Source organism: Salvia splendens, chromosome 11, assembly GCF_004379255.2.
Source record: "Salvia splendens isolate huo1 chromosome 11, SspV2, whole genome shotgun sequence".
Lineage (NCBI taxonomy): Eukaryota > Viridiplantae > Streptophyta > Magnoliopsida > Lamiales > Lamiaceae > Salvia > Salvia splendens.
In genome coordinates this window covers 27884009-27911838 of record NC_056042.1, presented here as the reverse complement: position 1 = coordinate 27911838, position 27830 = coordinate 27884009, and the positions used below count along the sequence as shown (strand labels likewise).

The following is a 27830-nucleotide window of genomic DNA, read 5'->3' as shown; positions in this document are numbered from 1 at the left end:
TCAATATCAACTCACTACTAATTTAGTACTCCATTCGTCCCATAATAAATGTCACACTTTCTTTTTTTAGTTTGTCCCAAAAAAGATGTCATATTCTTTTTGGAAAAAACTCTCTCTCACACTAATATAAATATATAACGAATAAAACAACATCTTCTAAAATTCTATGTCAATCTCCAAATATGTCATCTATCCTGAGAGGGAGGACTAATATTAATGAATTTTGGATGGTGTTGATCAATGGCATGCTATTTAAGTAGTTTTTTAAATATTATATACATATAGTCCGACCCCACAATAATCAATTCTTAGATTGGTAACTGATTCAAAAATATTTGAATATATATTATATCCGAATTGAAGTTATTTAATATGTTTGATATAAAGTGCATGTAATTGGAATAAAAAGTAACTAAAATAATTAAAAGTGTGTAGATAGTTGTCATGTGAATTATTGTAAGTGTGGTGTTTTTATTTACTAAAATTTTTAAAAGTGAAATATAAGAGAAAATAAAAAAAGGGAAATAAGAATCGGAGAAAAAGAAAAAAATGAAAAAGGAATAGAGTATTTAATCTCATTTTGCCCTCATTTACGAGAACCCTCCCTCATAAAATCCACCGCCATTCACACCCACCGCACCGCCATTCAAACACAAACACAAACACACACACGACAACCTCTCTCTCCGGCGACCACTGCGCCTCCGGTTACCGCCCGCGCAAGCACCTCAACCACGTTTGTCTCTTTGTCAAAGCTCTCTTTCGCTGTTCAAACACCGGCCTCTTTCTCTCTCTGCGTTGCCGCTGTCCGGCAGTTTCTGGTGCCACCGTCGCCGGTTTTCGGCATATCTAGGTTAGACTTGTCTCCCCTTTGTGTAAGGAAGTCCCTTACACCTCCTATTTACCCAATTTCTTCTTCAAATTAAAGTTAGGGTTCATAATCATGTTTTCATAATTTAAAGTTAGGGTTCATAATCAAGTAAAATAGGTGAGATAGTTGCAAATCTAACCGTTTGATTTTTAATCCTTTGCCTAGAGATAGTTGTATAGATGGTATAGAATGAAAAGGTTATCTTGGTGTGTGAATGTTGTAAAGTCTAGGATTCTGCTTTTGATTTGGGAAAATTTTTATGCTACTTTGGATTGATTTGTAATTGATCTTTTAAGCATAATTCACACCTTAATTAAAGGAAGCTTGTATTCATGACATGAGAAAGTTTGGGACAGGACAGCCTTTAGAGAAAGTGGAATTGTGGGGATTTTGCATACTTTTTGGATTAAAGACGTCCACCATAAGTTAAACATGCTTATCTGGGAATATGTTATAAATGTTTAGACCAAGGTTGATGGAAAAAGGGAGCCATTATGCTAAATTCTTGTAGTTAGTTTAGAACATAAGTCTACAATATTTCGGCTAGATTTTGAGAGGAGAACTTGATTTATACTTGCATTGTTTTGTGTTGATGTTGATAAGAATTAATGAATTGTACATATGTGTATTGGAAGGTAATCCTGTTTCGAGAGATAACAAGGGTAAGGAGAAAGTGAAGAAGTAAGGTGATTCTAACATCAAGACGTTTGGATTTTGAGGTAGTATTTTCTACATTAAATCTTAATTCTTGAATTAAGTTATGTTATTGCATATTGAGTATTGAGTGTTATTTGTTAATGCCTTATGCAAACCTGATGCGTGATTCATCACTTGGATATGTTGAGTGATGATATTGAAAGAAATGAAATATACTTCAATTATGTGATTCGATAATATGTTGAAACAAGTTGTTAATGTGTTATGTTGGACTTTGCTGGAAAAGAATGTGGATATGAGATACATGTTGTGATAGGGGGAAATGATATGTGATGCGTGGTGTGATTGGTTTAAGCCTAGTTTTACAAGTCAACAATGTTAATTCTTATTGGCTGAGGCCTCCCCTATTTGCTGACATACATCTTATGTCTTTTATGAAGATCAATCTGGGTGAATGCAATGCCTGATGAACGGAATGGCCTGCCTGTAAATGCCAATGGCAATAAATATACAATTGACTTGCCTACATTCAGTAGGCGGTTGCAAGCTTTCTACAAGCACTGGAAAGATCACAAAGATGAGCTTTGGGGTTCTTCTGATGTCCTTGTTGTGGCCACACCGCCTCCTTCGGAGGATTTACGGTATCTGAAATCCTCTGCTCTTAACATTTGGTTACTTGGATATGAGTTTCCAGAGACGATTATGGTTTTCGGAGAGAAGAACATCCATTTCATTTGTAGTGGTAAGAAAGCATCATTGCTTGAGGTTGTCAAAGCATCTGCCAGAGAGACTGTAAATGCGGAAGTTGTAATATGGGTCAAGGCAAAAAATGAGAATGGAAGCACTCAAATTGATAAGGTGCTCCGGGCTATCCGTTCTCAGCCAAAGTCAGGTGACCATGATGTACCGGTAGTTGGGAACATAGCTCGGGAAGCCCCAGAGGGGAAACTCTTGGAGATATGGTCAGATAAGTTGAAGGGTTCGGGTCTAACCCTGAGTGATATATCAAATGGATTATCTGACCTTTTTGCTGCTAAGGACAAAAATGAGATTACATGTATTAAGAAAGCTGCTTACTTGACTGCTTATGTAATGAAGAACTTTGTTCTTCCTGAGGTTTTAAAGGTGATTGATGAGGAGAAGAAAGTGACACACTCTGAACTCATGGAGGAGACAGAGAAGGCTATAACTGACCCTCCCAAGATTGGCGTCAAACTAAAAGCTGAAAATGTTGATATCTGTTACCCTCCTATCTTTCAGAGTGGTGGGAACTTTGATCTCCGGCCTAGTGCAACAAGCACTGATGATCCGTTATACTATGATTCTCCCAGTGTTATCATTTGTGCAGTTGGGTGCCGCTACAACAGTTATTGTTCAAATGTTGCTAGAACATATCTTATTGATACTGATGCAGTGCAAACCAAAGCTTATGAGGTTCTTCTTAGGGCTCATGAGGCTGCTATTCATGCACTAAAGCCTGGAAACAAGGTAAGTGATGTATATGAGGCTGCTTTGACAGTAGTGAAGAGAGATGCTCCTGAGCTGGTACCCCACCTAACAAAATCTGCAGGAACGGGCATTGGTCTGGAGTTCCGTGAATCTGGATTGACTCTTAATGCGAAGAATGAAAGGCTGTTGAAAGAAGGCATGGCTTTTAATGTCTCACTTGGTTTCAAGGATCTACAATCGAAGTCGAGCAATCCAAAGAGCCAGAATTTCTCACTATTGCTTGCAGATACAGTTATTGTGACGGATGGTGTCTGTTATGTTGCAACTTCGGTTAGCCCTAAAGTTTCTAAAGATGTTGCCTATTGTTTCAATGAAGACGGAGAGGAAGAAAAGCCACGAAAAGCCAACATGGAACCTACTTCCAGGGCTTCTATGTATTCCAAAGCAACGCTTCGTTCAGACAATGGGGAGATCTCCAAGGAAGAACTTAGGAAGCAGCACCAAGCAGAACTTGCACGCCAGAAGATTGAGGAAACTGCTCGCCGCCTTGTTGGGGTGGGATCAGCTAATGGGGATGGAAGATCTACTGTGAAATCAGCAAGTGAGCTAGTTGCCTATAAAAGTGTTAATGAACTTCCACCACCTAGGGAAATGATGATTCAAGTTGACCAGAGGAATGAAGCTATTCTAATTCCCATCTATGGAAGCATGGTACCCTTCCATGTCGCTACAGTGAAAACTGTGTCAAGCCAGCAGGACACTAATCGAAATTGCTATATTCGTATAATCTTTAATGTACCCGGCACACCCTTCACTCCTCATGATGCCAACTCTTTGAAGAACCAAGGGGTGATTTATTTGAAGGAGGTCTCATTTAGATCCAAGGATCCGAGGCACATAAGTGAAGTGGTGCAGCAGATTAAAACTCTTCGGCGTGGTGTTATGGCCAGGGAATCTGAAAGGGCTGAGAGAGCCACTCTGGTCACCCAAGAGAAACTTGAACTTGCTGGGAATAAGTTCAAGCCGACAAGGTTGCATGATCTTTGGATACGTCCAAATTTTGGTGGCCGTGCCAGGAAGTTGAGTGGCACATTAGAAGCACATGCGAATGGGTTCCGCTATTCTACTTCGAGGGCTGATGAGCGTGTTGATATCATGTATGGCAACATAAAGCATGCCTTTTTCCAGCCTGCAGAGAAAGAGATGATTACCCTTCTTCACTTTCACTTGCACAACCACATTATGGTTGGAAATAAGAAAACTAAGGATGTGCAATTCTATGTTGAGGTGATGGAGATGGTTCAGAACATTGGCAGTGGGAAGAGGTCTGCTTATGATCCAGATGAGATTGAGGAGGAACAGAGGGAGAGAGATAGGAAAAATAAAATTAATATGGAATTCCAACAATATGTGAACAGGGTGAATGATCTATGGGGGCAGCCCCAATTGCGCCTGGACTTGGAGTTTGATCAACCTCTCAGAGAGCTTGGTTTCCATGGGGTGCCATACAAGGCCTCAGCTTTTATAGTTCCAACTTCTGGCTGTTTGGTTGAGCTGATAGAAACTCCTTTTCTGGTGATCTCATTGAGTGATATTGAGATTGTCAATTTGGAACGAGTGGGTCTAGCACAAAAGAATTTTGATATGGCAATTGTCTTCAAGGATTTCAAGCGTGATGTTATGCGGATTGATTCCATCCCATCTTCCTCGCTTGATGGCATTAAGGAATGGTTGGACACTACCGACACCAAATACTATGAGAGCAGGCTGAATCTTAACTGGCGCCCTATTCTAAAGACTATTATGGATGACCCGCAGCAGTTCATAGAAGAGGGTGGCTGGGAATTTTTGAACTTGGAAGGCACGGACTCTGATTCTGATAACTCAGCAGAGTCGGATAAAGGTTATGAGCCATCTGATGCAGAGCCGGAGTCAGAATCAGAAGATGAAGCTTCAGAGAGTGAATCACTGGTAGAATCTGAAGATGATGATGAAGAATCAGAAGAAGAATCTGAGGAAGACAAGGGCAAAACATGGGAAGAGTTGGAGAGGGAAGCTACCAATGCGGATCGGGAGAAGGGGAACGACTCGGACAGCGAGGATGAGCGTAGGAGAAGAAAGATGAAGGCTTTTGGCAAGGCAAGGGCTGGACCTAGCAGTGCTGCCTCAAAACGCTCCAAGTTTAGGTAGATGGTTGCTCAAAGTTGAGGTAGTGTAGCTTATTTTGGATATTTATTACTTGTAGAAGACCTATCTTTGGCCTTTTCCATCTTTTGTCAACTTAAGGTTTTAGTTTTTTGTGGTTGGATTAAGAATATCTTAAAAGTGTATTTTGGTTCGTGCATGCTGGTAACCTGAATGATTAGGTGTAGGTTTATAGCCTTTTTGTGGTTTGAATTAAGCATATCTCAAAGTATTGTGCATGCTGGTGACGCAAATGATCTAATTTTAGTTTTTCTAGCTAACAAGCTGTAACGGTCTTATGAATATGTGAGGTAGGAATTCTGAAGTTGTTTGAAGTTGATGAAATTGTCGGTCCAGAGTCCGGGCTCATAATTTTGTGTATTCTTCACACAAATTGTTCAATTAAATAACAAATTAAGTGAACGAAATCTATATAATACATGCTCATGCTAAATAAATACATTAAAGTGGTCCCTTCAGGCCATTGACAACCATAAGCGTCCCTCTTTTGCCAAGTCATTATTCCTCTCTATTTTCGTTTCGGGCCACAACTTCTACAATGTACGCCCTCTCCCTACGCTAGACCATTTAGTGCGTACTATACATTGTTTTCACTTGTAAAATTGAAATACGAGCACACAATATATAAATTTGACTTCATAGATTATAAAATGGAATTGCAACTTCATAGAGAATACATTAAATTCAAAGATATTTTTCAACCTTTCTCCGGAGTACATCCAAAAGACGTTCATTGGGTTTGACGCTTCTCCATCATGTTCGATGTATCCTTATTTTGCACTTTGAAGTATTGGTACATGGTGCTAATCATATCCATGTCCTCAATTGACTGAAAAATACTCTCTAGATGGGTGAGGTCGACGGCCTTGAGCAGTGCTGGATGTGGCTGTCTCTCAGTTCTTCAATAATCCCAGACGGTTATCCAACTTTTGGAGTAATTCGAGCCGTGCGTCCTACTTCATACGTGACGACTTTAGCAATTATGGGCAGTGCTTCAACAACCAGCTCAATGGTCTAATACATGTCTAGTTCATAATAAATTTCTCATCCGACGCTTAGATTCATAGTCTGTTGAGAGAGAGAAGAGAAATATACTAGTATGATATACGGAATGGATTTTGAAGGGTTGGTGGGTGCATATTTATAAAATTTGAAATTATTAAAAAAAAAAATCAAAAACCCCACCCCACCCCATTCCGGCATGGCGTCACGACCCACAATGGGTGTTGCAGCGCCCCTCCCCACGTCCAGCCCCATTGACCACAATGGAGGAGCCACGCAATCACATTATTCATAAACCAAATCGCTCAAATCAAGATTGATGTGATAAAATCGTGATATTTTAATTATTGTCATTATCTATTTTGCCAAAGTTAGTGTGCAATTTGATTTCAGAAAAAAAAAGTGAGACAAATTGTGGCATTTAAAAAATTCTTTCAAAATTCGTGGTGTTACTAATTAATATTAACCCTCATAACTCCCTTAGTCCTTTAAGAGCATTGGGAACCCAATCATCCCAGTTTGGGATGGGTTCAAATCAGATTCCGTCTCAAGGAGGTCTACCTTTTCTCCACGGCACCCAATACACCGGCTTCCCACAAAGCGGCTACGTCGGTGCTGGTAGACCAATGAACACATCGAGTTCCGGCGATGATGTCTACCGCCCAATGATGAGCCTAAGTGTGTTTGATACTCCAGGACTGACGAATCTACTGTTCCGTTAAGAGACTTGAACTTCAACACCGACGAGTACGAGGTGTCCGATATGGAGCCATCTCCTCCTAGGCCCAAGGCGAAGGTGGCGAAGGGGAAGAGGAAGGAGAAAGTAAGAGCCAAGTCTTCTGAGGGCAGACAGGGTGGGTGCACAAGGAGTACCTACTCCATTGAGGAGTCGATTGCTCTTGCTCGTTGTTGGGCAGATATCTCTGAGGACCCGATTGTAGCCAACAATCAGGGCGAGGGCGGTTTCTGGGGGCGTATCACGCAAAGATACGAACAAGTCAAGCTCAATGGAGCCCCGACAAACAAGCCCGACGATCTACGCAAGTATTGGAAACGCCTGGTGTTCGACTACGCTAAATTTCACGGTATCTACGATGGCAACTTGTGGGAAATGCATAGTGGAGAGAATGAACTCTCCGTCAGAGAGTTGTCGATGAAGGAGTTTAGGGGCACTGTCAACTCAAAAGGATTCAAGTACTAGGATACATATCAGCAACTGAAGGATTTTCCCAAATTCAAAATGGGTATGTCGGAGGCGTTGTAGACGGGATCGGTGCGGACACGCCTGACGCTCTTCGGGAGCTATAGCAGCAGCGGATCGGAACCAATAGACTTGTCAGAGGACCAATCGCCCATTGAGCCTACTCCTTAGCACCCAATGGGCGTGAAAGCAGCGAAGGCAAAAACGAAGAAGGGGTAGGGGAAGACAGAGTCCAACGGGACGAATGCCCAATCCGCACCGGTCCAGATTGACAATGCATTGGGTCATGCCGCCTTCGCACAATCGATGGTGGGCCTCTACAACATGCACATGAAATCCAATTCTCGATCTGTGAAGAAGTTCATCTGGAACACCATCCAAGGGTCGAACCAAAAGATGGGTCTTGCCGAGGATGATGAGCCGGAACCCGAGTCCTATTGATGTGTGCTTGTTTTTATCTATCTTTATTTTTTTTAAATGTAGAATGTTTTTTTAATCTAGTAGTATGTTTTTTTAATGAAATTTGTTTTTTTATCATCCTTGTTTAAAAATAAAATATATAAATAATAATAAAAATGATGACGGGGAAATGAGATGAGCTCTGAGATAGACTTTGGGATGGACTCTCGTTGTAGAGAGATAGGCCCTGGGATGAGCCTGCTGACGTGGTAGTAAAATGGAGATAGGCTCTGAGATGGACTCCGGAGATAGGCTCTGAGATGAACTCCGGAGATAGGCCTCCAATGCTCGAAGTATGATTTTTGGGTCCGTCCTTTAAAATTATGTACTATTTTTATTTTAAATTTTTTATTTATTTATTGGTGGAATCCATTATACTTGAATTATCCATTTTTTTAAAAAATTTATGTTTTATTCTAATTAAATATAGTAGGAGTATATTTTTAGCGTAAGCTATTAGTTAGGGTATACCCCTTTATTCATAGCGCTTCGCTCCCATCTTCTGCTTGCTCTCTCGCCTGCGCCTCCCCCCGCCGCCGCCGTGTCTCCTCTCCCAGTACCGCGTGCTCTCCTCTCTGCTGCCGCCCTCCCTTTCTTCTGCCATCTGCAACCCGCAAAAGATTATTTCGTCTAAGTAAAATCAAATCATTCGATTGTTTCGAAAATGTCCAAGTATGAATCACTGACAGTGAAGGACGCAGTTCATAAGCTTCAGCTCTTCCTTCTAGATGGAATCAAAGACGAAAACCATCTATTAGCTGCTGGTTCATTGATATCCCTCGGTGATTACAACGATGTAGTCACCGAGCGCACGATAGCTGAGATGTGCGGCTACCCACTCTGCCCCAACCCTTTGCCATCCGACCGCCCGCACAAGGGGCGTTACCGCATCTCACTCAAGGAGCACAAAGTCTACGACCTTCAAGAGACGTACATGTATTGCTCGAGTACTTGTTTGATCAATAGCCGAGCGTTTGCTGCCAATTTGCAGGAAGAGAGATCCTCGGATCTCAACCCTGCGAAATTGAGCAGAATTGTTAAGCTATTTGAAGAGTCGAATTTGGACACTACCGTGGATATGGGCAAGAACGGAGACCTAGGTATTTCCGAGTTGAAGATTCAGGAGAAAACTGGTAGAGAAGCTGGGAAATTGTCCATGGAGGAGTGGATTGGTCCGTCAAACGCGATTGATGGCTATGTGCCACGGAGTGACAAAAACTTGGAGTCACTTCAATTGAACAACAATAGAAAAGCTGCTAAAAAGGGAAAAGGTTGGAGTTTTATTCTATAATGTATGATTTGTTCATGTTATTGTCAATTTGGTTCATGTAATCTCCTTGATGCGTGTATGTTGCAGGGCCTAAGCATCGGCTCTCTGATCCAAATGTGCAAGACATTATGTCCTTTGACATGAACTTCACAAGTACTATCATTACTCAAGATGAGTATAGCGTTTCCAAAGCTGCTCCATCAGTGAAGGCTAAAGAATCAAGAGGAAAGTTGAGTGCTAACAGTGTAAATTGTGAGAGGAAGCCATTGCAAAACCCAGCTGCTTCATTGACTGACAAAAATGAAGTTCAACCGAAAAGGTCTGATATAAGTATGGGTTCTACTGGAGCAGATGACAATGTTAAAGCACCAGAGGATATTTCTAGTGCTTGCCAAAGTGATGATGCCTGGGCAGCTACTGTTCCGAGGTCCTCTATAAAGACTTCGGATTCAAAGAAATCAGTCCGCTGGGCGGACGAGAAGACTGATTTTGATGGGCAAAATCTTGAAGAGTATCAAGAATTTAAAGAAGAAAAAGCAGCTTTAGTAACACCCCATTCAGCAGTTGAGGAAGTCGGTGAGGAGGAGTCATATAGATTTTCATCTGCTGAAGCCTGTGCGGAGGCTCTAAGCCGAGCAGCTGAAGCTGTTGCATCAGGAAAATCAGATGCATCTGATGCTGGTATGAAGTTAGGCTTGAGTTTATATTGCTGACATAATGTTGTGCTGTTACTTGCGAGTTGAGACTCTTGTCCATTTCTCATTGTGTTTAACATACAGTATCTGAAGCGGGCGTAATAATACTACCACCTCCTCATGAAGTGGGTACTTCTAAATCTGAAGAAAATGCTGATATTATCGAGATAGACCCGGTGCAGTTAAAGTGGCCTCTTAAACCTGGAGTTTTGAGTTCTGATTTGTTCGACTCCGAGGATTCTTGGTATGATAGTCCCCCGGATGGGTTCAACTTGCAAGTAAGTTGTCTGTCAATGGCTTTTGTCATTTTTTTGTAAGTGTCATTTTGTTTGTCTGTCATTTTCTGATTGGCTGTCTATATGTTACTCTTTGTTCAGTTGTCGACTTTTTCAACAATGTTTATGGCACTCTTTTCCTGGATATCATCGTCCTCTTTAGCATATATATATGGAAAGGAAGAGAGTTTCCACGAGGAATACTTGTCGGTCAATGGGAGGGAGTATCCTCACAAGATTGTTCTGTCAGATGGGCGCTCTGCGGAGATCAAGCATACTCTTGCTGGCTGCCTTGCTCGAGCCTTACCCACTCTTGTGACTGAACTCAGGCTTCCTGTACCAGTTTCAACTCTTGAGCAAGGACTGGTATGCTTGTACTAAAGGGTTTTATTTCTTTCCTCTATTCTGGAGAGTTTGTTTTTGTGGAATGTGGCTGGTAGTGGAACTTTAAATGTGTACAGAAATTAAATTTTATATTTGGATAATTTATCAGTAAAATAGTGAAGTATTTTGTGAGACATTCAATTGTATATGTTTCTTCCACGGTGATCTGGACACTTTAAACTATAAATTCACTGTAATTTTTTTTGGATCGGAGGTATAATGGGGTGTATACTGTATAGTTGATCCATCATCATTATGCTAATTGATAGTTTGGGGGAACAGAGTTTGGAGTGGCTGTACTCAAACTCTTTACAATTCATGGAGATATGTGATTCTCCTCATACAACTTAACTAAGAACTGTAGGAGCAGCGAGCATAATGACTTAGCTATTTTCTTATCTTTCCTTTGTAAACATGTCTTTTTCTTTGTTAGGTGAAACTGTTTTGTTCATACTCTATTTGTTTGTATTATGCAGGGTCGCTTACTAGATACAATGTCTTTTACCTATCCAATTCCTGCATTTAGGATGAAACAATGGCATGTTATTGTCCTGTTGTTTCTTGACGCTCTTTCTGTCAGTAGAATTCCATCGCTGACCCAGTATATGTTGGGTAGAAGAGCTATAATTCCCAAGGTGAGACACTTAAATTGTAAGCCTTTTCTGTTATGTGTGTGAATAGTAGAGTACTAATAAGTTGGATACATGGTGTGGAATTTTTTTGAAGTACATTAGTTTCTTTGTATTCTTACCGATTTAAAAGTGCAGCTATAGTGTTTTCTGTTATGCAGCATCAATTGGCTGAGTATACCTTGAACTTGCTTACACCAGTTAATTGAATAATAAGACTTGCTTTTTTTTGTGTGTGTGTCTCTTGGCCTAGGTGGTGGAGTGGTTAATGCATGGGTTTGGTCTCAGGTCTCAGTTTGAGTCTACCATCTTTTATGGTATTTAAATTTAATGTTCCTATTACCAAAAAGAAAAAGAAAAACAAGATTTGTTTAATTAATTGGTTACTGTGTTTGGTCGAATATGTTCTGTTAAGGTTATTGAAGAATCATAACACAAGAGGTAGTACTTTGTAAGATATAATACTATCTCTGAATGAAGCTGGGATTCCATCTTTGTCTAAGAAAGAAAAGAAAATTGAAAAAATGGAGATCAATATGCTGGCTCCCAGTAATAAATTGTAAAAGTCATTGTGCGTGCAAAAGGTGAAAAGGGTTACTTCTCTATAGACACTCCGTCTTTGAATTGTGTATAAACTACTCCCTCCGTCGCACAAGAATATGCACTCTTTCCTTTTTAGTCAGTCGCAGAAGAATATGCACTTACTAATTTTGGAAACTTTTTTCTCAATAATGATATGTGACCCATTCTCCACTAATAATACTTTATTTATTTTTTCGTTCTACCTCTCTTACTTTACCAATTGTGCATTAAAACCCGTGCCCAACACAAAATGCATATTCTTGTGGGACGGAGGGAGTAGTATTTAGTTATGTTGTTTAGCTGTTGCCTGTTGCACAGTTTTTACCTGCTCAATTATCCAAAAATCACTCATAGAGATAGTAGCATGTGAACCAAGTTTAGAAGTGGAACGAAATGTATCAGCTGGAAATCGCTCTCCATGACCATGAATATTCATTAAAGCTTATGCTTAATTGCTTACACAGTTGCATCTACACCATTTCTAACTCAAATCTTCAAATTCACTTCTGCTATAGGTTTATGTACCTTCTTTAAGGCCTGGTGTCTGTGTACATTTATTGATGTCCTTAGTAGTTGCTCTAGTATCTATTCTTGATAATTCACTGTCATCGTTATTTGTCTCTGGCCTTGTTTGTTCTTTTTCTTGTGTTATGTTTCTGCAAATCATGAAATTTCAAGTGGCTTTTATTTTAGGTTCTTGAGGGTGCACAGATTGGTTCCGAAGAATTTGAGATAATGAAGGATCTGGTCATCCCACTTGGCCGAGCACCTCAATTCTCGACTCAGAGTGGAGGCTAGTCAAAGCCATCAAAGAGTGTCGAGCAGCATATATTGGAAACTCTGCTGAAGCAACATGAGTTAGAGAAGATGGGTTGCGCCTGCTTCTATCTTCTACGAGCTTTGCCTGGCATTTGGCTAAGGCTTTCAAGATGGTTTGATGCCATTTGCAATATTCTGAAATATCGATGAGTTTATACCTGGGTTTCAGCCACCAATGCATATATAATAGTTAGCCAGCAAGTTAAAGTATACCTGATTTATTTTATTTTATTACAGTATATTTTTGTGATGACATTTTTGTAAGATACTCCGTATTGGCTTTGCCATTTGGAAGTGGACTGTTTTTTTTCCTTCAATATTTAGTCTGGTGTGTTATAATGCTAACTTTTCTTAAATTCCTAACTTTGCTGTGTGTATTAAAAACGTCAACACGATCACATTAATGTGTTGACATTTTAATAAACTGTGTTGACATTTAAATATTAATATCAACACAATGTATTAAAATATCAATGTAAGTTTATGTTGACATTTCAGTATCATAGTGTTGACATTTTTAATACATTATGGTGGTGTTTGGTTTTCAAGATAGAATAATACAAGATATAGTCTATGATTGAATTATAAGATTATTTTACTAATTATGCCATGATTATCTATTTAGAATTGAGTTGTGGGATTGAATCACATAAACCAAACACACCACAAATTTAATTTCAGATACAATCTTGCAAACCGAACACTCTCTATGTTAATGAGTTAAGAAAAATTAGCAACGGATTACGCCCTATATTTAGTCGAATTGAATTTTCTGACTAAGAATAAATATTGGCTATGCTATCATTTTCATTAATACCGTACTCGGGCACGACAGGTATGTCCCAGTCCTACTTCCCTAATTAACCAATTAGAAAATTGTACTCAATTTTCCTTTTCAAGTTTTAGTTTTTCTTTTTCTATTTATTAATAATTGTATATCAAATTTCAAATCTTAAAAGTTTAAAATAAACTTACTATTATGTTAATACACGTCTAAGATCCAGTTTTCACCGAAAGTTTGATAATTTTGTGAAATAATGTTTGGATCTTTGTATGATTTCTGTAAATAAAAATTTAATTTTGAGGGTACTTAAATTTATACAGCAGGACCACTTTTATTTTTGGATAGTTCATGACTACTTTCGGTTTGTAGCGACTCTGAATTCTGGAAAGGGAAAATTCCTGATACTGTGAGAGAATTTACCAATATTTATTAATGTAACTCTTAACTGCTTTATGCAGTTTTATTTAGTGTTTCAGTTCCTCCAAAATTTGGTGAAGAAAGTTATTTGTATTTACCGCAACGAATTCGACTGTACTACAATCATTCCACCAAATAAATAAAAATCTAATAATAGTAATAATGCTAGTTTTATCTTATTCTCCTTGTCTCCAGAATAAAATTTAGGTAGCTATGACTATGAGTACATCTAACTCCATTACACTGCCATTTTCCATGCCCTCTCAGCTCTCACTTAAGACTCAAATTTATAAGACAAGATTTAGGTAATATATGGACAGTGAAGTTGACAATAATAATTGATGCGATTTAAATTACATTTTTTATGAACGAATAAAAAATGTAGTTAAACTTAAAATTCCATTCATAATACATGTAACAGGACAACTTTTTAAAAGTGTGCAAACAATATAACTCTGGTAAGTAATAGTATTTGAATTTCTCATCACATATTTTGTTCTATGATAATGAGACAATATAAAGATATAATACCGCTTTTTTTTCCCGGTTGTGTGCAGTAGATGCAATATTGATCTATTTTCTGAATTGTTAAATCAGAAATTGTATTTTTATAAATTTTCAGAAATTTATTCAATTGTTTTCCAAAAAGCAAGGGAGTCTATTTAGAGCATCCACCATGGCGCCTAGCGCGCCGCCTAGCCGACCCCGGCGCTAGGTGGTGCGCTCGGGGAACCATTGCAACCGCCTAGCGGTTTTCCGAAAAAAAATCGCCTAGCGCTAGGCGATATACGGGCGCTCGGCGCCATTGCAGGGTCCGGATCGCCGAGTGCATCGCCCAGCGGATTTTTTTTAATTTTCGAAACACTATATATACGCGTTTTGCACGTCATTTTCATTCGCACCACTTGTTTTAACAAGTTTTCTCTCTATCTTAATTTCTGTACAAGAGCAACAACGCGAAATGGAGAACAACAACGAAGGTACTCCAGTGACGAGCGAGTCTCAAACTCCCCCAGTACCCGTGGGAGGTGGATGGGGTCCGATGCCAGGGTACTACAACATGTACCCGTGGCAGGGGATGATGCCCGGGATGGCAGCCGGGGGGAATATGCCCGGGATGGCAGCTGGGGGAGTATGCCGGCGTGGCAGGGGGTACCGGGGATGCAACCCGGTATGCAGATGATGCTGGGGTGGGTGCCCGGGATGCAGATGATGCCGGGGGGGGGGGGGGGGGGGGGGGGACGGCGATGCAGCCCCCGACAGGAGGGGTAGCGGCGACGCAGGGGACGCCGGGGGAGGAAAACGTCTATCGCCCCAGTTTTGATTTTTCGACTGCTTCTTCGCACACATCGACCCCAACGGAGGCGCAGTTCACGCAATTTGAGACTTTTTCCTTATAGGAGTTGGGGTTTGATATTCTCGGAGTTCCGGATACTCCCATTCAAACGGGGGAGCAGTGTGGGTTCGTGGCGCCCCAAAGAAGAAGGGCAAGGGGAAGAGGGTCGGCGAGTCGTCGCAGCCGGGTGAGGACGACTGCTCGGTACGGAGGAGGTGGACTGATGCGGAGAACGTCGCGTTGTCCAAGGCGTGGGTGAGTGTTTGCGATGATCCCCTCACTTCGAACAATCAGAGGATCGTCAACTTGTGGGCTAAAATATCAGCAACCTGCAAGACATTTTGCCCGGAGGGGGGGCCACGCACCGGGGAGGATTGCCGGAAGGCGTGGGACCGAATCAGGGATGCGGTCCCCGATTTTCGGCTTTGTACATCAACGCCCTCCGCATGCAGAGCAGTGGCCAAACGGAGGATGACTGCAGGAGGATAACGGAGAAAGCCTTCCCCCAGCCCGGGTTGTATAAGGATTTCACCTACTGGAACTGCTTTGTGGTGCTGAACGAATCCGAGAAGTTTCGAGCAGGTGTCGACACTAGCTGGCCGAAGAAGCAACTACTGAACTACACCGGTGATTTCAGCGGCAGCAGCGGTGGTTCCCATGACCTCCCTGAGACGGCCCAGGTGATCCCCACCCCTCGTTCGTTCGCTCGCCGACCTCGCCCGGCTGGGCAAAAGCGGGCGCAACGGGAGGCGAGGGGGGTCGTCGGGGGTTCCCTGGAGGTCCAGTCGGCATCCCCCCTTGGCCAGTCCACAGAGGATCTCAAATTCTTCGCGCGTCAACAAACGCACGCTCAGATGGTCAAGACGTTAGCAGAATGGCGGGCGGCGACGGACCCTGAGGAGAAGAGTTTTCTTCACGCATTGCTCGTGAGCATGCGTGACGATTTGAGTGGAGGCGGCGGCGACGGTGGCGACGGAGGCGGCGACGACGGAGGCGACGGAGACGAGGAGTGAATTTTTTTAATTAATGTATTTTTTTAATTAATGTATTTTTTTAATTTTATTGTACTTTTTTTAATTAATGTACTTTTTAAAATTTTAATAATATTATTAATTTTCCCATATCTGTGTCGTAAATTTAATTCCGTATGTTGTGTGATTGTTAATTATTTGTTTTATATAATTTTGAGTGATGTGGCTAGGCTATGGCTGGGTTATGGCTGAGCTATTTGCTTGTCTTAATAATGTGACAGGAGGATTTTTATGGCTAATGATGTGGTAGGAGGAGTTTGTGGCTATGATATGGCTGGGCTATTGCTGGACTATTTCTATTATGGATGCAGTAAGAAAAAAAAAAAATGTACTCCGTAGGAATAAATTAGAGATTTGAGGTTTGACTGTCACGCCCCCCTTTATTGCAACATGCAGAGCTAAATAAAATAACAATAAGCCTTTTTAAAAATCAAGGGAAAAAGAATATGAAATATTTATATCTCACTTTATTTTACACTGTGCTTACTATATTTCCCTGTCTCCTCTCTCTAAATTGGTGCGCATTTCTCTTGTTTTTCTATGGGTGGAAGTGTCAGGTAATTCAGCCACACAATTCATCATCGAAGTCAGTCACCGATGATCATCGGTGCGCTCTTTCTCTCTCCGTCATTTTCTGCATTTTGATTCCATCACGTGTTTCCTTTTCGCTTCTGCATTCATTACCTGCTAATTTCATTTTCTTTTGTTATAGTATGTTTTTTTCCCTCTTTTTGTGTTGATACAATCGCTGATATCTGCGGATTTTAGGTGGATTTTGTTTTGAGTTACGTGCGGTGGATCGTCTGATCGCCTTTCGCTGAGTTTGTTTCACTGAAATGTGATTGTGTTTTATGAATGGTTTTCCTGTGTGTGGAGCTGATAATTTCTCCTTTTTTGGTTATCGGCTTGTTAGATCTCTTATCTTCGAGTTTGATGTCTTTTAACCAACTAATATTGGCTGCGATTGTTCCAAATGTGGTAATTCTGTTTTTCACTTTTTAGGTTGTCTTTCGTTTTCAGCTTGCTTGTCGATTTGGTCGTTATGCTGTTCTATAGTACTACTATAATACTGAAAGGATTTAGATGTGTCCTACAAGGTGGGGGTTGTGGTGTTAAGGTGTAGTATATATACCAAATAGGAGAACTGATCCCAAAAGACTAGCCTGTTAGGAGAGAAAGCCCATTTAGTCTATATACCCTACATCGGTTGTGAGCTCATAACCGATGTAGGAATTGACTCCGTAACATTCAACCAATGAGAGCATCAATTGGTGCTCTCATTGAGAGCCCAAACGACTCGGAGTGGTGGTTGGGCAACGAATTCGCCGTGACCAACGAGTTCGTTTGGGACCGCTCGGAGTGGTGGTCGGGCCTGGCAAAGAACCAGCCGTGACCAACGTGGCCGTGACCAACGAGGACGTTGGCCATTAAAGGAGGGTCGAATGTTACGGACTCAATTCCCACATCGGTTGTGAGAACAACTGATGTGGGGTATATAGACTAAATAGACTCTCTCTCCTAACAGCCTATTCTTTTGGGATGAGTTCTCCTGTTTGGTCTGTATCAATTGGTGCTTTCATTGAGAGCCCAAACCACTCGGAGTGGTGGCCGGGCAACGAACTCGCCGTGACCAACGAGTGCGTTTGGGACCGCTCGGAGTGGAGGCCGGGCAAAGAATCCGCCGTGACTAACGTGGCCATGACCAATGAGAACTCGGAGTGGTGGCCTGGCAAAGAACCAGCCGTGACCAACGTGGCCGTGACCAACGAGGACGTTGGCCCTTAAAGAAGGGTCGAATGTTACGGACTCAATTCCCACATCGGTTGCGAGAACAACTGATGTGGGGTATATAGACTAAATGGGATCTCACAACTAATGTGGGATATATAGACTAAATGAGCTCTCTCTCCTAACAGAGACTCAATTCCCACATCGGTTGTGAGAACAACTGATGTGGGGTATATAGACTAAATGGACTATCTCCTAACAGGCTAGTCTTTTCGGATGAGTTTTCATGATTGGTCTGTATCAATTGGTGCTTTCATTGAGAGCCCAAATGACTCGAAGTGGTGGCCGGACAACGAACTCGCCGTGACCAACGAGTGCGTTTGACACCGCTCGGAGTGGTGACCCAGGGAGTGGTGGCCGGACAAAGAATCCGCCGTGACCAACGTGGCCGTGACTAACGAGAACTCGGAGTGGTGGCCTGGCAAAGAACCAGCCGTGACCAACGTGGACGTGACCAACGAGGACATTGGCCCTTAAAGGAGGGTCGAATGTTACGGACTCAATTCCCACATCGGTTGTGAGAACAACTGATGCGGGGTATATAACTAAATGAGCTCTCTCTCCTATCATGCTAGTCTTTTGGGATGAGTTTTCCTGATTGGTCTGTATCAATTGGTGGCCCACGGAGTGGTGGCCTGACAAAGAACCAGACGGGACCAACGTGGCCGTGACCAACGACGTTGGCCCTTAAAGGAGGGTCGAATGTTACGGACTCAATTCTCATGTCGGTTGTGAGAACAACTGATGTGGGTATATAGACTAAATGTGCTCTCTCTCCTAATAGGCTAGTATTTTGGGATGAGTTCTCCTGTTTGGTCTGTATCAATTGATGCTTTCATTGAGAGCCCAAATGGCTCGTAGTGGTGGCCGGGCAACGAACTCGCCGTGACCAACGAGTGCGTTTGGGACCGCTCGGAGTGGTGACCCACAGAGTGGTGGCCGGGCAAAGAATCTGCCGTGACCAACGTGGCCGTGACCAACGAGAACTCGGAGTGGTGGCCTGGCAAAGAACCAGCCGTGACCAACGTGGCCGTGACCAATGAGGACGTTGGCCCTTAAAGGAGGGTCGAATGTTACGGACTCAATTCCCACATCGGTTGTGAGAACAACTGATGTGGGATGTGGGGTATATAGACTAAATGAGCTCTCTCTCCTAACAGGCTAGTATTTTAGGATGAGTTCTCCTGTTTGGTCTGTATCATGTAGGGACTGGACTTACAGCACATGGTGTGCTCTAAGTTTGATGTGTAGGAGCCGATGAAAGTAGTGTTGCTCTGAATCCACAAAATTTGATGAATGACTCCTATGCATGGAATCTGTTTCTGATTTTCTATCTTGGACGGTTAATGGATGTTGATATCCAAAGGAATAAATAAATGTATGAGAGGGAAGTTAGGACACACATTCTCCACACCAATGTGGCATTAAAGTCTTCGCATAAATAGAAGATTCTGTAATCTTTGTAAACATATCAATAAGTTGTCATCTGTGCAAACAAAGAAATAAGTGGTTTAAGTAAGACCTCTTTGAATTCTAACTACCTTTAAAAACCACCGAGTCAAACTAACTGAACATTTGGGCGAGATATTGGCTCTATCAATGGGATATTGGATACCCAAATTTACGTAAGTTAAGAACATTGTGCAGCAGTATTGCCAATCTTATACTTGTGCAACAGTTGCTAAAGTGTGCTTAAATTTTTAAAGATTACAGACTAACATCTACTGTAATTCTGTGGAAGTTTTTTAAACAGTAGTATGCATAAATATTAACAATAAATGTATAGTAAGTTCATTTGAAGTAGATATCCTTGTATTTGTTGGATCTAGTGCTTCTGAGTTCAGTCGTTGTATAATCTACCCATGGCCTACAACAGCTTATCTGGTGGGTACCATGTGGGATTAAACCATCACCTATTTGCGTGATCAACAGAAAATGATCTCATCTATGTTTGCTTTGCTATTATCTCTCGCCTTAAACCATGTCAGTCTTCAGATGCTTGCACACGGGGCTGGGCTTATTTGGAGTTTGTTTTTGGCCAGCTGAGCAGAGAAGGAGTTTCCTTTAGCTAACTAAGCTATATTATCAAGAATTGATTCTTCTTTTTTCATATCTCTGAGAGAGAGATTCTGTACTTGGCCTTAGAGTGCTATGGTTAGCTCGTCAAATTCAGTGCTTCAAAGCTTCCATATTCAATCATCCCTTCTCCTTTTCATTATGTCTTGTTTTCCGAAGCAGCAGCTCTGCATTGAGAAAGCTTAAACAGCCAATGCTGTTATAAAATGTACTACTCATGGAGTACTTTTTAGTTGTGAATGCGCCCACTGGTTTCTTCTTTAATAATCTTGTTTTGGTACTTATTGTTGGATTGATCTAAACTAAAGATATCTGAACAGGAAATAAGATGGGTACTTCCTTTTGTAGAATTTGCAAAGATTTGAAATTGTGAATTGTTTTGAGCTCATCTTTCCATTGTTATCAGAGATGCCTGAGGCTTAGGTTTACAACTTTAGCAAGGCGTGTGCCTAAGCTATATGGCACGTTAGAAGAGGTGTAATTTGTTTTAAGTTTGATTCTTTATCCATGTAATTTTTTTTAGCTTCCATTAAAGATTAGTACTCATCTATTACTAAGTGATAACAAGAATGATGTTGAAGATCATTGGGTGGGGGGGATCCAAAGTGACCTTGACGTATTGAGGAATTTGATTACAAATAGGGTAAGATGCCTAAATTACCATGTCAGTCTTTATGATGATGATTAGTCATCTAACAGAACATGATTCATAAATTATAGTAGTACTAGTATTTTGTTTAGCAGGAAAGCTGAATATTGAGGCTTAATAACTTTATTGTATAATCTGGCTTTTAATGTTATCCTGAAAATATGATTTATCTTATCTAATTACTATTCGTTACTCCATCCCCAAACTCCCCCCTTCCATACATGATACTTGATCATTAATAATGGGCTATAACACACATTGTTTGCTTGAACTAATGCACTCGACTTTCACTTTTCTTTACCTCTTTTCTGGACGTCCTAATTGGAACCAATTTCAAACAGATTATTTTCCCTTGAAAATACCCCCATCAAAAGACGCATAAAAATTATTTGGGTCTCTTCAAAATTCCTAGAGCTGAAGGAAATCTTAGCTTTACTGGCCAGGAGATGTATATAAATACATGCATCACATGCTTTTTAAGTAGCTTTATGTTCCTCATATATTTATACAGATTACTATCTTTACCCACTTTTGGTTGGTTCTCCTTATATCTGGGCTGAATTGCCTCCACCTTCTCAAATTTCCGGATTACGTGTTATATTAGCTGGGAAAACTATTGGAGGATCTCTACACACACGTCCTTGTATAATTATGTATCATCTCTTTCAGATCCTTGGCATAGTGTTTGTGTAATCTGAGTTTCCTTATATATATATATAGGTATATATATATATATATATTGTTAACAGCAGAATAAGAGGCCTTCTCTGCATTCTTCTTTCCCTTTATTCCCAAGTCTGTTTTTGATCACTTGGAAGGTTGAAGAGGGCTTTCTTTTGTAATAACTAAAATAAATAAATTTGAATATATTTTTAATTTCCTTGTTTTTTTTCTTTCAGTAATTTATATTCCTAGGCACACTAGGCAGTAACAAAAACCCTTCTTACTGGAATATGAGTTGATGTCTGCTCTAATTTCACTTATTAGTTTTGTTGATACCCTCTTTTATTTCAACTTTGTCTATTGATTCTGGTAATCGAGTGATGCTGTTTTATTTCTTTTTAGTTATTTTTGTAATTTGTGATATATAGTCAAATAGTTCACCTGCTCATCTAGCGTGTTGTCAGCCTAATCGTACACATCATTTACTGGTAGATAGATATTACATCACATTTAACATTGCGGATGGGATTATACTGTAATTCCTTTTAGTGGTAGTATGGGGCAATTTTTCATTTATATCTTTTTCCTCAATCTGAAATAATCATGGGTTATGTAATCTGGACATGATGTATTATATTTATGATGTGATGCTTATTACTTCCTCGTCCAACTCTACATGACTCAAAATCCATTTTGGATTGTCCCCTTTATAATGACTCAAAAGTCAAAGCCAAAAATTTACCTAAAAAGTGTCTTACAAGTGGGCCCCTTCTAACTTATATCCATAAAACTGCATTCCTTAATATACATATTCAATGGTGTTGAGCCATGTAGAGTGGGACAGATGGTGTATTAGATTGTAATAGTTCGACTTAAAGCTATAATATCTTACGGATTCTTCTTGAGTTAAACATGTGCTTATTATATGTTATATGTGGTTGAGTCCAGACACTGTATCTTCAGCTATACAGGCAAAGTGGTGTTTTATTGAAACACTATTTCTTGAACTTGCAGAAATGCCATTAAGAATACTGCCTTAACTGTTCCTCATTTCTTATGGATGCTCACAATTTTGATTCGAACTGTGTTCACTGTTGACAGTTAGACATTCTATAATAATGATTTCACTTACTTTATGTGAATAAGCATTCAAAGATTTCTCTTTATAAGCACGGGTCTTTTTCCTCGGGAGTTTACATTGTCAATTTGGTTCATATAGGTGAGTGACTTGCCTGAGGATATATAATCTGATAGTTGTTTAGGCAAATGGCTACTATGGCACCTACTTCTGACTCAAGGGAGTCAGGGAGTCATGCTGTAGGACTTGATAATTTGCCTGAGGAGATGAATGACATGAAAATCAGGGATGACAAGGTATGTAGGGTTAAAAGTAGATCTTGAAAACTTTGTTTCTTTTAGGTGCTCTTATTGTGCCTAACTTTTGTTGGACTTGGCATGTAATGAGATCTTTCTTATTTATAGGAAATGGAAGCAACAATTGTTGATGGTAATGAGACTGAGACAGGTCACATAATAGTTACTACTATTGGTGGTCAAAATGGCCAGCCAAAGCAGGTAATGTGCCATCTTGTCATCAGTGTTTCTCTACTTTCTTGATCTGATGCTGCCCTTAGCTGCAACCTTCTAGGCCAAAAAGATCCCCCCCCCCCTGTTGTGGTAGAATATAAGATTTCATCTTCTTGAGTTCATACTCTCAGTTCTTGATGGAATTTCGATAGTCCTTTCCTTCGTCCCATTGTAAAATTCATTAGAAAATATCTGAAATAGCCATGCTTATATGAAAAGTAGGCTGTTGTTGATGGCAGCCGACCTAAAGAGTATAATAGCTAATGTCAAGACTTTCAAGGGAAATCTTTCATCTGCTCAGAAAGACTCTAAGGGTGCTACTTTTACTCCTAATGTTTCTTAATATAGGACTCATTGGGACTGTAAGGACGCTGGTTTTGCAAGTTGGGTGAACTATTACTGCAAATTTATTTGCTTCTTGCATCTGTTCCTATTTTATGTTCTTCCCTTAGCTTGAGCCTTGAGGGTCTGGAACTGGCTTACAAATTTCACTTTTTCTCCGTTTGGGCAATTCTTTCAGACAATTAGTTACATGGCAGAACATGTTGTTGGACATGGGTCATTTGGAGTTGTATTTCGAGTAAGTTCGTTGATTTCCTTTGACCTTAAGTTTTTATGCTGTACATACGACCATATTGTGTTTGTTATATGCCAATGCAACTACATTGTCATTGCTCATCGATTTTGTGGTAACACAGGCAAAATGTTTGGAAAATGGAGAAACAGTTGCTATAAAAAAAGTTCTCCAGGACAAGAGGTATAAGAACAGAGAGTTGCAAACCATGCGCCTTCTCAACCATCCAAATGTTGTGTCTCTGAAGCACTGCTTCCTCTCGACAACTGAAAAGGATGAGCTTTATCTCAATCTGGTACTTGAGTATGTTCCTGAGACTGTTCACCGTGTAATCAAACATTATAATAAGTTGAGCCAAAGAATACCACTGATCTATGTCAAGCTGTATGCATACCAGGTATTTTTTCAGTTGCACTTCCTAGATTCTATCTGCTCCGTGAACTGTGGTTATTATCTTGGGAACATGTGGAGAAACTATATTCTCTTTGTTGTGCCTCTTCATATAATTAAGTGTAGGCGCTTATAGGTTCTTAGCTCGAAACCTTTGTTTATGTTTTTGTTGAAATATACTCCCTCCGTCCTATTCTAAGTGACACATTTTCCTTTTTGGGATGTCCCACTTCAAATAACACATTTCTAAAAATGGAAGCATCACTCTCTCTACTTTTTCCCTCTCTCTTACTTTATTCCTTCAACTTAACTCACAAAACAACACTACATAAAATCCCATGCCGGAATAGAAATGCTCCACGTAGAGTGAGACGGAGGGAGTAACATCTAATTATTCCTCTTGTTTTTCGTCTTTGTCATAAATTTCTATTCCACTCAAGCTACTTAATGTGTTGATAAGATTCCATCAACTTTATCACCATAGTGTCCTCATTATTTTCTGAAATTATATCACATAGTTAACCTTGAGATATCGGTTGCTAATCTGAAAATCTACTTCAGGCTTTGTAGGCAAGGAATATTACTATTTCTATTGTGTCTGAGCAGCTGGATGATAATCAATAAATGTGTTTCTACAGATCAGCCTCATAATTGTATACTTATCAGAATTTTTAACTCACCTAGCTGTTGTTTGGCAGATCTTCAGAGCTCTGTCTTACATCCATTGTGGCATTGGAGTGTGTCACAGGGACATAAAGCCTCAAAATTTGTTGGTATGTTTGTTCATGTTTATATATCATTGGGGGTTTACAGACTTATTCTATGCTTGGTGACTGAGTTCTCTATCCATATATGAATGACAAACAAATTCATATGTAGGTGCTGATATTACAGATATTTAATAAATGTTACTCCCTCCGTCCCACTTTAGGAGTCCCATTTGAGTTCGGCATGGGTTTTAAGAAATGTAAAGGAAAGTTGGTGAAAAAGATAGTGGAATGTGGGTCCTACTTTTTTATATTAGTTTTATAATAAAATGTGAGTGGAAAAAGGTTAGTGGAATATTTCAACCAGGACTCCTAAAGTTGGACACCCAAATATGGTTAACCGGGACTCCTAAAGTGGGACGGAGGGAGTACTTCTGTACCAAGTGTGTGTATGTAGTGTTGATATGCTGAAATCAAGGATGATGATTAGTTTCTCATAATCTGATATACTAGCCATTTTGTGTATGATCTACTGTTTCTTGCCGTCTGCTGTAAATTGTGTTCTAGTTAAACAAGTGTCAGAATACAAGTATAAATAGTATGTGGAGCTCAAAAGGATATCTTGATGGGTTATGAATCCAAGTAAACTGGGAAACAGGAATTGGTAGTCGTGTTGGTCTGATGTGATGATAATTGAGGCTTTAAATCCAACTGTATCATCATGCATATATACTTGCTTATTTGCTTAATTTAGAATCACTGTGTAATAACTGCCTAAAAATTGCCTGTATTGAGAGATAATTTGGTTCATTCCGTCTGTTGAAGAGTTTTCTCTAATTTGCCTGTACCGCACTTTCTTTCCATACAATAATCTGATCACGTTATGCAGGTGAATCCGCACACTCACCAGGTCAAATTATGCGATTTTGGAAGTGCCAAAGTTTTGGTATGAAATATAGATTAATGACGTTGGCATCACGCTCACAATTGGAAGCGTACATGATTGGCTTTATTATTTTTGGGTTTTGTCAGGTCAAAGGGGAGCCCAATATCTCGTATATCTGCTCTAGGTATTACAGAGCACCTGAGCTTATTTTTGGAGCAACCGAATATACCACTAGCATTGACATTTGGTCTGCTGGATGTGTGCTTGCTGAGCTACTTCTTGGACAAGTACACATTTTCTCTTGCTCTGCCTAATAGATAGAGACCTTCAGCGCAAGCAGTTACGGTGTTTCTTTTACAGTTTTACCTCATAATAGTAACTATTTTTCTTTGTTATCAGCCTCTGTTTCCTGGTGAGAGTGGAGTAGACCAGCTTGTTGAGGTCATCAAGGTTCTCTCTCTCTCTCTCTCTCTCTCTCTCTCTCTCTCTCTCTCACACACACACACACACACACACACTTGCCTACAAACTCACTCAGTCAAGGAAATAAATTGCATTTCTATACGTGCACTGTGTAACCATCATTTATAATCTTGTATTCAGCTATAAATCCTTTCCCCCTATCATATGATTGTTTTGGTGGGGAGTTTTTTTTTGCTTGGGGGGGGGGGGGAAGGGATGTCTGTGTGAATCCTTAGCAGTGTTGCTAGTGCCGGGTGCACCGGGGCAATGAGGTGAAAAATCGGGGGCACCGGGCGCACTAAGTGCAGAGGTATAAATGAGAGAAATGAGAAGTAAAAGAAATTAAATGGGCAAATAAGCATAAGTGAAATAGGGAGTCTCCATGACACATTAATGGAAAAATATGAAAGTAAAGCACCATTAATGAGCCTAAATGTTGTTAACCAGTTACAGTTTTACAATATCATATCTGTTTGTTTGTTCAGATATTGAGATGTGTGAGTATAAAAAAGGGGAGAAATTCTGGACGGGTTCACGTGGGAACCATTCCTGGTGAAGGAAGCTAGGAACAAATGCTTCTTTGCATATTGCTTATTTATATATACAATAAGTCTTAGTTTATGCTATTGCTATTTATATACACAACACTTTATTTTCCCATACTGTTTATGTACATAATGCTTCTTTGTATGACAAACTGTAGATCATATTGGTTCCGAGTTCCTTCAGAGAATTTAATCTCTTCCCATGAAAATCTCATTATGTTATCTAGTGAATTTTGGGGTTCTCAAATCAATCTTGGATGTCAAAGGTTTCATGTTAGTGAATCTTTGTATAAAGCTCAGTGAATCTAACTCCTCTAATGAAATGCCTGTCTCAGGTCTTGGGTACTCCAACCAGGGAGGAAATAAAATGTATGAATCCAAATTATACCGAGTTCAAATTTCCTCAAATTAAGGCTCATCCGTGGCACAAGGTATTCCTATGCTCTTGCGTTTTCCCTCATTTCTTTGTTTGTTACGGGATTCCATTTTACAATTTGTCTGTTGACCAGATATTCCATAAACGCATGCCTCCAGAAGCTGTGGATCTTGTTTCAAGACTACTACAGTACTCTCCTAATCTGCGTTGCTCAGCTGTGAGTATTCTAGTCTTTGCTTTGAATAAAGGGTTGAAACCGGTCATTTGGTTTCATAGTGCTTTTCTATATGCCAGTTGACAACTTTACCAACTGTTCACTGCTATAGATTATAGAAGTCATGGTTACTTACATCTGTTGTTTTTATTCTTTGTGGACATCTTATAACTTTCCTCAGTGATTGGTTTCCAGAAGCTCGCGTACTTATTAATTACCTTTACTATTAGTTTAGCAAATAATTGAGTCATTAACACGCACTGCAGCTGGATGGCATAATGCATCCCTTTTTTGACGAGCTGCGTGATCCAAACACTCGACTTCCCAATGGCAGATTCCTGCCCCCATTATTTAACTTCAAACCACAAGGTAAACATTCCCAAGTCTTGTTAAATTTCTGAATTCTGTTGGATACCATTTCAAATAGTTGGCTTGTGTGTACAGAGTTAAAGGGTCTCCCAGCGGAGACTTTGGCAAGGCTGATTCCTGAACATGCGAGAAAGCAATGTCCTGTTCTCACATTATGATTCTCGTAGCAACCAGTTGAGCCTTAAGGAGACGTGCACAAACATAATGTATCTCTGTCTTCATCACCATATGTTGTTGTTTTTATGTTATTAAAATGACCCTGTTTGCATGTGTATGAAACTGTTGACTGATTGACTGAGCACCATCTGTTACTATATTTTTCCGAGGTTTTTACCTCATGTGGATATAAGGATGACTACTTCTTATCTGTATTGAACTCACCATTCTCTCTTTCTGTATTGCTATCTTAATTTCCCTTACATTTACATTTTTTATGGAAATCACCATTTTTAGGGATCATTCCCATTATATTATTTGA

General features: G+C 40.1%; 3 protein-coding genes across 4 annotated transcripts; all 3 read left to right on the top strand.

Moving 5' to 3' along the window:
* The first annotated feature begins 602 nt into the window (after positions 1-602).
* Positions 603-5359, top strand: LOC121756149 (FACT complex subunit SPT16-like). Its single transcript, XM_042151613.1, has 3 exons — positions 603-853; positions 1507-1590; positions 1969-5359. The coding sequence occupies exon 3, from the start codon at positions 1988-1990 to the stop codon at positions 5165-5167; it is 3180 nt and encodes a 1059-aa protein (XP_042007547.1). The 5' UTR covers positions 603-853; positions 1507-1590; positions 1969-1987; the 3' UTR covers positions 5168-5359.
* A 2954-nt stretch (positions 5360-8313) lies between these two features.
* Positions 8314-12821, top strand: LOC121756150 (putative RNA polymerase II subunit B1 CTD phosphatase RPAP2 homolog). Its single transcript, XM_042151615.1, has 6 exons — positions 8314-9115; positions 9202-9795; positions 9894-10087; positions 10187-10450; positions 10945-11103; positions 12373-12821. The coding sequence occupies exons 1-6, from the start codon at positions 8509-8511 to the stop codon at positions 12475-12477; spliced, it is 1923 nt and encodes a 640-aa protein (XP_042007549.1). The 5' UTR covers positions 8314-8508; the 3' UTR covers positions 12478-12821.
* Positions 12822-16538: 3717 nt separating this feature from the next.
* On the top strand, positions 16539-27723 carry LOC121753649 (shaggy-related protein kinase alpha-like). 2 transcript variants are annotated; one of them, XM_042148880.1, is made up of 13 exons: positions 16539-16673; positions 22462-22616; positions 22725-22817; positions 23350-23409; positions 23528-23800; positions 24492-24566; positions 25390-25446; positions 25533-25673; positions 25786-25836; positions 26729-26824; positions 26903-26986; positions 27250-27352; positions 27428-27723. In XM_042148880.1, exons 2-13 carry the CDS (start codon positions 22509-22511, stop codon positions 27508-27510), a joined length of 1224 nt encoding a protein of 407 aa, XP_042004814.1. In that variant the 5' UTR covers positions 16539-16673; positions 22462-22508; the 3' UTR covers positions 27511-27723. The 2 variants fall into 2 exon arrangements, with proteins under 2 accessions (XP_042004814.1, XP_042004815.1); XM_042148881.1 differs by having other exon boundaries at positions 16556-16623.
* The last annotated feature ends 107 nt before the right edge of the window (positions 27724-27830 follow it).